Here is an 11145-nt window from a genome sequence, read left to right as displayed (position 1 = left end):
TACAACTGGAGTTCAGGGCTAAGAGTAAACTGCATTACCCAGAAGCCCTTACTACAATAACAGCACCACGGGGTGTTTTTATCCAATCAGAGCGCGGCTACGGTGTTCTCCTATAGACGTGTCGTATTCTTTTATTGAGGAAAAACACAGGGCTGTTTTTCCTGCTACTTCTGAATCTAACCACCAGATATTATTAGTGACAGACAGAACAATGGCAGAGCCCAGCAGGCAGGATATCTCAGCTATTTTTAAACGACTTCGCTCCGTACCTACCAACAAGGTGAGAGTTCTAAACGGCGGACGGTTTACTCTCTTTAACAAGGAAGTTGAACTGACACGTCGCACTTTGAGAAACGCTAAAAGCTAGCTTTAATTTCCCAGCTTAATTTACCAACAAGCTGATACTTATCATGTTGGAAATAGTCTGTTTTTGTTCAATTGTTTCCTCGTTGGAGAATCACCTGTCAGACAACGTGTCAGCAGACGTTGCGTTAGCTAAGTGGATGACAGCCTAGCTAGGCTACATTTTGACAGTTGACATTGTAGCTAGCTGTGTTTGTTCTGACTTCACTTTTTAAAGCTCCGTTAAGGCCAATTGGGAAATGATGGACATTTGTGCATACATCCTGAGTGATTCTCAAAATGGAAGTGTGTTTATTTTTCCAGTAGGAGTTAATTACACTGCCTATTCATTCCCAACAGCTGCTTGATTCGGCAGCGCCATGCACTTTAGACCGTCTGCTTACTAACACCCTTCACTTTGTTTGCTTCCATCTTTTCGCTTTTATTGACTTTGATCGTATGAGTTTGAATAAGGTGGAGTTTGAAACATTACTCCAGTCTTTAAATCGAAATCTGTTAAATGAGATACACTTTCTTCTCTGCTCTCCTAGGTTTGCTTTGACTGCTCCGCTAAAAACCCCAGTTGGGCCAGCATCACCTACGGTGTGTTCCTGTGTATAGACTGCTCAGGGACACACAGGTCTCTTGGGGTTCACCTGAGCTTTATCAGGTAAGACAGGATTAATTCATGACAAAACAAGGCAAATATACAACACAAGGCAAAGGTTTCATTTCTCTTAGCATCTCTGTATGAACACACATTTATATCTTCATTTTAGTAGTTTTGTATATTTTCATTTTATAGTCTGTAAGATGTGTTAATATGTACATTGACATTTAATTTAATTGTTGCAGTGCATTGTCATTGCTTCTGCCTCTGCTTTTATCACTGCTATTATTTATTTGTGACTATTTGTATTACTGCAGTGAGAGATGCCAATGAAATTCCATATACCTATGTATGATGACAATAGAGATATTCTGATTTGATTCTGTTTTACGAAGATAAACAGTGGAATTTAATCAGCAATGCCGAAAATCATGCTGTACTACAAACAAATGTATACAATAAAAAAATAATGGTGTTCTGAGTACAGCATTAGGAAACAGAAAAATAACAACAAGTATTTTACAGCCAAAGCTATATTTTTGCATGACCAAATACTTTAACCATTGTCAAAGTTGTATTTCGTTTGTATTTTTGTTATTTTGCTGCCAAACTTGGTTGCACTCAAAAAACCTGTCATTGTTGTGTTTCACAGGTCCACTGAGTTAGATTTCAATTGGTCGTGGTTTCAGCTAAGATGTATGCAAGTGGGAGGCAATGCAACTGCGGTCAGTTCCTGAACGCAGCATATCAACAGATTTTAATCTCAGTATTGCGTGAGACACATGTAAGTTAACTAAATTCTTCCTGTCTTGTTTCCTGTATCGGTTCAGATTTCCTTTTTCAGTCAACATGGATGCACAACCAGCGCTGCCAACACCAAGTACAACAGCCGAGCCGCTCAGCAGTACAGAGACAAGATAAAGACTTTAGCCACACAAGCCACCAGAAGACACGGCACCGAGGTAACATAGACATGTTTGCTTACTGGCCTAAAACATCCAACACGTGCAGGTTGCTCAAAGAAAGCCAGAATTGGTAATAGATAAAACACACCTCGGTTAGCAGTTAATCTTAGCATATAAGATGAATCTCTATATTCACAAATGCCTGTATCCATTTAACCGCTCTTCTTCTTTTACAGTTATGGCTGGACAGTCAGGCTCCTCTCTCCCCAACATCACCAGAAGACAAGCAGGTTGATTTCTTCAGTCTGCACACACAGGTATGGGAGTGTGCTTGCTTTGCCAGACTAATATATCCAAACATACCTGCTTGATGTCTACGCAGTGACAGGGGATTTGTAATTTTACCACTGTTTATTGCTTAGGGTCCTGCTGATATTATGAACACGCCAAAAATGAATCTCAGCGTCTCCACACCACCAGAGAACCCTTTTACCCTGGAAAAGGAGAAAGACGATAATGGTATTTTAAACACAAATGTGCACTAGTTGTATTCATATCAATCCCATTCATGTGGCTTCTGACACTTTCAATTAAACCTTTTTCAGGTAATCAAGAGGAAGGTCCTAGTGTGGATATGCTGAGTGTTTCTCCCAAACAAAATCAAGGTTGGTTTGTATTCTCCATGTTTATTCAGACTTAGTTTTTGCATGAGATGTAACTTTACTCTCCTTCGATCTCTCCAGAACCTTCTTCTCTCTCAAGAAGAAGCCAACTGCTGCCAAGAAATCAGTAAGTTCTCAGAAATACCTCTGTTTGGACACATCATCCTAAGAATGTGTCATAGTGTGCTTTCTAATGTGTCCACTTCTAGCTGGCTGCTAAGAAGGGGGGTCTGGGCGCTCAGAAGGTGAGCAGTAAAAGTTTCTCTGAGCTGGAGAAGAAAGCTCAAGCTGCAGACAAACTGAGAGAGAAAGATGAGAGCCCCGGCGCTGCCAAGAAGAACTACAAACCTGAGGAATCCATGTGCGTCTCTTTACCTATTTTTCTCCCCTTCTGTGGTCATACATGTATATTTTGTGTGATTCTCTTTTTGCTTCTGTACTAACTTTCTTAACCTGCCTTGTTCCTCCTCAGCTCCTCATCCCTGCGACTGGCCTGTAAAGATCTCGAGCAGCAGAGGAAAATGGAGGAGAACAAGTTTAAGGGATTGGAGGGGAATAAGAAAGAGCAATCAGAGAGGCTGGGCATGGGGATGGGCATGAGGAGGTATGATGATGATGATGAAGACACAACTGCTAGTGTGAGCTGATCAAAGATATGATGCATATCTTTATTTGTTTCTTGCTTTCATTGTGATTCTGCAGTGGAGTGTCTCACTCTGTGACCTCGGACATGCACATCATCCAGCAGGAGAGCCCCCAGGGGGCCAAGACCACCAAAGGACGCCGCTTCACTGAGGAAGAGGAGGACGGAGGCTCCTTCAGCTCTAGGTCAGCCTTAAAATCTGCCTTTCCTTCAGCTGTTCATCATTTGGATTACAAATAATCCGAAGTGTTTTCTCACCAGACATCCTTCTCTTCTTTATTTAGGGTCATGTCTCGATTTGAGGAGACAGAGACTTCAGATAATTACTCCTCGGGGTGGGATGATAAAGGCGAGGGAGGAGGCTGGATGAAGGCGAGCAAGAAACCAGAGCCGGACTTTTTCCTCACCTCCACTATAACATCGCTGAACGACAGGTAGGATTGTGTGTTTTTGCTTGATGGAATTTAAACTCTACGCTTCCACAATATACATACATTGGCTGGTGGTTATTTAGCTTTTATGTTGTGAATCTTTTACATTTAAATCATTGTTTGTTATCAGGCCTACGTCCAGAAGAAAACCAGAAGCAATGCCGGTGTCAGACTCCGGAGAAGCTCAGAAAAAGTTTGGTGTCGAGGTGAAAGCCATCTCCTCTGACATGTACTTTGGAAAACAAGATAACACTGAGGTACAAACTGAAAATGTGGCTCTTTGTGAATTCATTCTGAATGATTAAAGTTGTCTGGCATACAGTTCTTTTTATATTTATCATAGATACTTTACTCAAAACTGTTTCTGTATTTCTGTTTTTCAGTATGAGGCCAAAACCCGACTAGAGAGATATGCTGGCAGTGCCTCTATAAGTTCAGCAGACCTTTTTGATGATCCAAAGAAACAAGCTGGTAACAGACGACAGCTCCATCTCTGCCCTTCAACGATTCAACATCTCATTAAATACCTACCGAAATGTTATTGATTTCTTTTCAAAATTATACAGTATGTCAGAGTAAATTGCTAGTTTAAACTTGATGAATGCCTAAGATGAATAAGGCTGCCTTTTCCGGTTCTTTGGTTGGTATGTTTTATTCATAAAAACCCCAGCAGTAAATTGGAAACAATAGTAACGTGTAATTAGAGCTGTGCTGTGTGTTCTCAGGCAGAAATAATGAGAGCATGATCTGATGCGGATACTCACAAAACGTCTTGCTTTATCAAAGCCGTTCATGACTTAATGATGAGATAAATAAGACCACAGCTGATGTTACATTATGACTCACAACAAGCTGCTGAAGAGCCTTAAGCATTCATCAGTCATCAGAGAATAACAACTACTGACATCTACAAGTTACTAAAATATCCAAATGAATTTCTAAAAATATACCTTTCCAAAATTAGGTTGATGTTTTGTATCTATTCATATTTTAGTAGTCTTAAGACAAGTTGTTATTATGAGTGTCAATGTCACATTCTCTTCCATCGCTCAGATGTTCCACTTCAGAACACATGCAATATGTTAGTGTGAGTTACTCCTGTTTCTCACATGTCTCTCTCCTTCACTCTCCATTTGTTTCGTACTCACAGCGAGTTCCTACCGCCTGACCAACGTTCTGCCCAACGCTCCCGATATGTCGCAGCTCAAACTTGGAGTGCGCTCAGTCGCAGGGAAGCTCTCCGTCATGGCCAGCGGCGTCGTCAGCTCCATTCAGGTCGGTCATTGAATCAACTCAATGGAACCATCTCTTCCAACGAGCATTAATTCAACTTCTAATCATTTATCTTGTATTTCTCCCAGGATCACTACAGCTCTTGAGCCACGGAGTGTCTCCTGTGGAACTTCACCACCTTATAGTTGTTGATGAGAAGTTTCCCATGAGTGAGTGGTGGTCCCCCATCCTGGGAAAGAAATCTGTCCCTTGATGTTATCGAAATCGACCCTGTATACATCTATATCTAGTTTTGTATGAGATAATGTATATACAGTTGTGAGGATCGAGGGGATCAAGCACAATATTTTTTGGAGTGGAATTGTGTTCCCTTGCTGGAATCTTGAAGCAAGATCTCTGTAAAGCTGAGTTATGAAGAATATTTAGTTTGCGGGTTAATGCGCAGATCGCTTTGAGGTCTTGGGGTTTAAATATTTAGAAGTATCATATGTAGCAGAGGTTTATGGTGTTTTGAAGGATGGATTTTTGATTCCTTTATTTGACCGGGTGAAAAAAAAAAAAAACAGCTTAGCAGTGAGGACAATTCAGTTGTTAATTGGTTAACCTACTCTCGCTCAACACATGCACTCTGTATTGTGCTTTTTCGCACATTCCCACAATTTTGAAAGTGTCCTTTTCTGTCCTCAAAGTGCTCTTATGTTTGCTCCTCCACAGACAGGACCAAAACCTGATAAAGAGGCCTTAGGGGACCAGATGTATATTTCTTAATCATGAACACTATCAGTCATGTAAATTGGTAATGTGCTTCATTAGCACATAAACTTCATTATCTCTCAACAGCTATGTTATTCCTTATTTTTTTAAGGCCATGCATTTATTATGAAAGAATAAGATAGCATGACGCCTAAGCAGCTATGAAAAAGTGACTTTAAAGACAAGGTTGGGAGACGCTCATTTGCGTTCTTTAAATAGTATGATGAGAAGATTTGATACCGCTCTCAGGATTGTGGTTTTAATCTTCTTACCTAATTGTATTCTTACTTGGCTTCCTTAATGGCATTAGTAAGACTCAGCTCTATGTGGGTCAGTTGCACTATTTTATTTTATTTTTTCTCAATCCTGTTGGAATCAGACACTTTAAGACATTCTGTAATAGGGTCAACATTGCATATGAATTGAGTTTTGAGAGGTGCCTTTTGACGTGGATTTGGTTTTAATTTGTTGATGCTTTTCCTTGGTGTTGTGTTTACACGGCTGCTATTACTGTTTATACTGCCCCCTTTTGGTTTCTATATAATTTGAATGGCGCACATTTATGAAGGCTATATTTCCCCTGATGCTTTTTTGTTGCTTTCAAACACCAATGTACAGCAACGTGTGTCAACTTAAATTAAGGCTGTAAGGAATCCCTTTTATATCCTTCATCTTTTTGTTGCTGTAGCATACTGCCAAGGTCGTATCTAAGTTGGCAATTTGTCGAACATAGCACTACATGTACGCTCTAGTCTGATTTTGGATTTTGAAAGCCCTCGCAAAGCCTCTCTTCATGGCTCTGGTATGGAATACTGCGGCTCTTTCTTTTATAATTTAGGGACAAGTGCTAAATCTGGAACTGGATGACCATATTACTGATCTCTGTACTGTTAATGCTTCTCAGGAGTTTGTATTGAGTTGTTAGGTATTGAACACTAAAAGAGGAAGCTGTAGATTCTTCAGTGACCAAATATCAGTTCACTCCATCACTGTAAGCCTTAGTCCAAAGATCTCTGATCAACATGCCCTCATTTAACAATATTTTGGAGTCATCTGGTTACCTTTTTACACCTTATCTGTTAGAAATTGCATTTGGCAGCTTGTGCTTGATTGTAACGTACTGCAAATGAAGCCTCTACATTGCGTCCATGTAAGAGTTCAGTTTGGTTGATCCTTGTAGTATTTCTTTGTGTCTTCTGCTGTTGAATATTGTTAAATGTTAGTAATGGTATCTTGCTTAAATTGCATGACCCTTAAGCTGTCACATCCTGAATACAAAACCACATGCTGTGTTGAAACCCACTTGATAATAATGATACAACTGTATAATAGTGCTACAAACCACGCTGTATAGGGCTTTGAATTTCCATTTATAGGATGCTACAGATAATCAAGTTTTGACATATTTTGACACTCAAAATGTAAGTAAGATTTAATGAAACATGCCAAATAAATGGCTTGTGCCGAAGCCCTCTATCCTGTTTCTCTGTTTGATTCATTGATTAATCCTTGTTTAGTATAAAATGGAGGAACCTGTCAGTCCAGTTTGAAAATGTCTTTTGGAGTCTTACCAACAGTGTTAAAACTATGATACATTTACAATCATAAAATTGTGAAAAACACCAAATCCTGACTTTTAAATAGTTGGAATCAGGAAAGGTTTTATATTTGTTTTGCTTGATCAATGACGTAAATGAAAAGGGTGTTGCTGCTTTTCAATGTTTTGTTTGCAGACTGTTTAATTAATTGATTAATTGTTAATTATTGAGTTTCCAGTTTAAAGACATCAATAATACAGAATGGCCACATCAGGTCAAACGCTGGCAGTCGCTTACGTGGCTGGCTGAAGCGTTCACTGTGCTTCCTGCACTGTCGGAACTATGAATGTTAGGATTGGGACTCAGTTTGAGGATGAAACAAATTGGCAAAAGCGATTTGCAATTGTAATTTTCTATTTAAAACCATTGTGTCGCATCATTTTTGAGATCAAGTTGCAATACAATAATTAAGCGTTACATTTGTCTGGTTTTTAATCTAGCAATCCTGCTAATTTGGATAAATACGATTTGAATAGCAGTACCTGAACGCATCATTTGTATCAAGGACCAGGGTAAAGCAAAAAGGTTGTTAGCGGTGACGTTTTTAATAACCCACTGTTAATTATACATTTAACCAATCTTGAGTGTCCTTCATTATGTTCTTACCAGTGAAAGAAGCTTTTTTAGTCTGCAACTCAACAAATAGCTGGTAAGACTTTTACTTTTAACTGTTTTTGTATTCCTTCACTGTAACAGTTACCCACTGTGTGCCAGTGTGCTAAGATGCCTTCTGAGTTAAAACAGAGGAAGAAGTCTCAGAAACAAAACGACGCAGTTCCAGAAAGCTCGACTGCTAATGGGAAAGATGAAACGCAGAAAGTGAAGCCTGGAAGCTGGAAACAACCCAGGAGCGAACAAAACCTCCTCCAGTTTGGATGTTAGGAGTTTAATGTGCTTGTTGTCGCTGGTAGCGTGCGGGGCTCTCAGCTGGTGAGTACACATATCTGCATTAGTAAAGTAACAAGTACTGTACTTAAGAATAATTTTGAGGTACTTGTGCCACACTGTACTTATACCCCTGTACAATTCAGAGGTAAATAGTGTACTTTTACTCCACTATATTTTAATACCCTTAGGACATTTGGATTAATGATAAACAATATAACCAACCCTTAAATCAGACTTTAGTTCCACCTCATGTAAATTCAGCAGCTACCCTGCAGTATACAAAGTCATTAAAACTAGCTAAACCTTTACCAGCTTTGAGAACACTTTAATGCATTAATAATTATAATCAAAACATATAATTGATTGTGACGTGGGTCAATTACCATAATGAGTCATTTTACTTTTGCTTATACTTTTCTACTTTTACTTGAGTAACATTTTCAATGCAGGACTTTTACTTGTAACAGAGTATTTCTACACTCTGGTACTTCTACTTTACTTAAGGACAAGCTCAGAGTATTTCTAATACCTCTGTTGATAACAATTTAGTAATTAAAATCAAAACCATGTAATTTATATTATAGTAAAACAGGCCATTGCAGGACTTGTTGCTTGTGACAGATTACTCCCACACTCTGATACTCAAGATACAAGTCCTCCTCCCAGCTCTGTAAGAAGTTTGTTTCCTTACTAATAGTGTGTGTGTGTGTGTGTGTGTGTGTGTGTGTGTGTGTGTGTGTGTGTGTGTGTGTGTGTGTGTGTGTGTGTGTGTGTGTGTGTGTGTGTGTGTGTGTGTGTGTTTCTCTGTTATAGGATGGTACTGCAACAGAATGAGAGGTTTGCCGAAATTGAGGAAAAGTACAAATCTTTGCAAGGAAAGACTTCGAATCTGTTCGACATGGAGGAGGAAGTCCTAAAGGTTTCTAAAAAGGTATGTCTGATTTATAGTGGAAACTTATGAGAGTTGCTATGAGGGATGGATCTTAAAGGGTCAATTCAAAAGTTATAAAAAATGCCCAGGTTTCGAGATATTCGAGTCTGACATTTTTACCTCCACCCCAAATATTAAGAGAACATAATGACATTTGTTGTGTTTAAAGCATAACATATGTATACATAAGGCATAAGGCACCCTTCAATTTAAATGTTATGTATTGTCTTGAGTTGGAGACATGCAATTCTATCTGTATTTCAAAACCTGGATGAAAAATACAAACTAAAACTACCTTCATAGATAAATAACAGTTAAGATTAATTGTGAAAGCAATATATTCATGCAAATACAACAATTAAAAACGGTTTTCTGTTCTGCCTCTCAAATGTGATGATTCCCTGCTTTTCTCTGTATTAACAAACTAAACAAAATATCTTTGGGTTTTGACTAAACAAGACATTAGCTTAGACTGAGTAACTTGGATGATATTTTTCAATATTTTCTTACGTTTTATACGATGACCAAATGATTAGTTGATCATAAAAATAAACCATTAGCCCTAGTGCTCTTTTACCACCCTTTCCTTTTACAGTCCACCTATATTATACACAGGTCCTTTAAGTATGCATGCGTATCTGTCATGTATGAATACTGAGGTCCATAGAGCTCCCACAGAAACAGCCCTCCTGTTTTGTGTTGCGGCTGCAGCTTGCCGCCTCCGAGGATGACCTGCAGGAGGCGCTCACCACCGTCTCCTTGGCAACACGTCTCCAGCAGGAAATCTCCACCCTCCACGCTGCCGTCACAGTGATGCAGAACGATGAAAACTCCGCCTCCCGTGACCTGCAGACGGTCAACGCCCACTTCCTCAACGTGACGGAGACGTGGCAGGAGCGTCTGGCTGCCATTGCCTCTGACCTGTCCACTCTCAAGTCCGAATCCCGGGAAGCTCACGCCGGGGCCACGGAGCAGGTCAACGAGGCTGAGCAGAGGGCCCGGTTGCTGACGAAGAAACTGGAGGAGCTCGAGGACAGCACCAAGAGGAACGCCCGAGCTCTGGAGCGCACGGAGGCGGACGACACCAAGCGATCGCAGGAACATCTGGACTGGAACACCAAGCAGATCCACAACATGGAGGAGATATTCAGCAGCCTGAACAAGAGGGAGGCAGAGCTCAGCTCCCAGCTGCAGGAGCACATCCCCCGGGCCAAGGAGTGTGAGGAGCACCTGCCCCAGGTTGAGGAGGCGGTGCGCTCCATTCTGAGGCTGGCGGGGGACCTGAGCGGGGCCGAGAAGCGTCTGGAGGAGTTGACGTTACAGGTGTTTGGGACTGAAGACAGCATGCTGAAAGCACTCGGTGAAATCCTGGAGATCAGACAGGAGCTGGACACGCTACAGGCTCAAAACAGCATCCTGAAGATGAAGAACGAGTTGTCCGTGGTTAAAGAGGCAGTCTATGAACTCACCATGGTGCTGAGGGGAACGACAGTGGACAGCCTGAAGGAGGAGGAAACTGTGGAGGAAGAAGGATGGAAAGAGGAAGAGGAGGAAGAGTGGGAAACATACAGGGATGAGGAAACTCCACTTCTTTTTGATGACCTCACTGAATGATGTCATTGTTTTAAGTCAGCTTAAAAAAAGACTGACCCACCCTGTGTTACTATTTGCTCAGTATTAGTTCAGTGGAAATGTTTTTAAAATGTGCACCTCAGTTTAATGTTACAAAAATGGTTTTGCATAAAAGTTCCCTGTTTTTAACATGAACTCTGGTATACATGCACTGTATTACACAAGCACAATCAATAATATTTATTTAAATATTTGTTCAATGTGGTTTCTTCAGTATTTGTATGACCCATTACTTTGCTTAATATGTATGACAATATGTGCTCCAGTCTTTCTAGACAAAACTACTTTATAGTTGAAATTATTAGTTGAACAATCAATTAGTTCATTGTTTTCTACTTCTAGCTTTCAAAATGCAGAATTGCTCTTTATTCAGTCTTATTCAATAGTAAACTATACACCTGAATGTTTTATGACTTAGATTTCCATCTTTAATTTTCACAGTTGAATGTATGGCAATAATTTCATCACACAACTTATTTAATAAAATCACCTTTTTTATTCAAATGGTCTTATTTGT

The 11145-nt window shown here is 40.0% G+C and overlaps 2 protein-coding genes across 2 annotated transcripts; both read left to right on the top strand.

Moving 5' to 3' along the window:
• Window positions 1–101: 101 nt before the first annotated feature.
• On the top strand, window positions 102–7055 carry arfgap3 (ADP-ribosylation factor GTPase activating protein 3). The gene is given in 17 exon segments (XM_063905329.1): window positions 102–280; window positions 894–1012; window positions 1605–1677; window positions 1783–1914; window positions 2094–2174; window positions 2280–2376; window positions 2463–2522; window positions 2601–2609; window positions 2612–2646; window positions 2729–2880; window positions 2992–3123; window positions 3222–3347; window positions 3447–3596; window positions 3724–3850; window positions 3977–4064; window positions 4744–4868; window positions 4955–7055. Coding segments are annotated over 17 exon segments (1593 nt in total). The 5' UTR covers window positions 102–211; the 3' UTR covers window positions 4973–7055.
• A 216-nt stretch (window positions 7056–7271) lies between these two features.
• Window positions 7272–11136, top strand: LOC134879067 (inhibitor of nuclear factor kappa-B kinase-interacting protein-like). The gene is given in 4 exon segments (XM_063905330.1): window positions 7272–8002; window positions 8004–8107; window positions 8879–8996; window positions 9708–11136. Coding segments are annotated over 4 exon segments (1227 nt in total). The 5' UTR covers window positions 7272–7900; the 3' UTR covers window positions 10611–11136.
• Window positions 11137–11145: the final 9 nt, after the last annotated feature.

This window comes from Eleginops maclovinus, chromosome 17, assembly GCF_036324505.1.
Source record: "Eleginops maclovinus isolate JMC-PN-2008 ecotype Puerto Natales chromosome 17, JC_Emac_rtc_rv5, whole genome shotgun sequence".
Classification (NCBI taxonomy): Eukaryota; Metazoa; Chordata; class Actinopteri; order Perciformes; family Eleginopidae; genus Eleginops; species Eleginops maclovinus.
The sequence above is the reverse complement of the archived record's forward strand: the minus strand, read 5'-3'. Positions and strand labels throughout refer to the sequence as shown.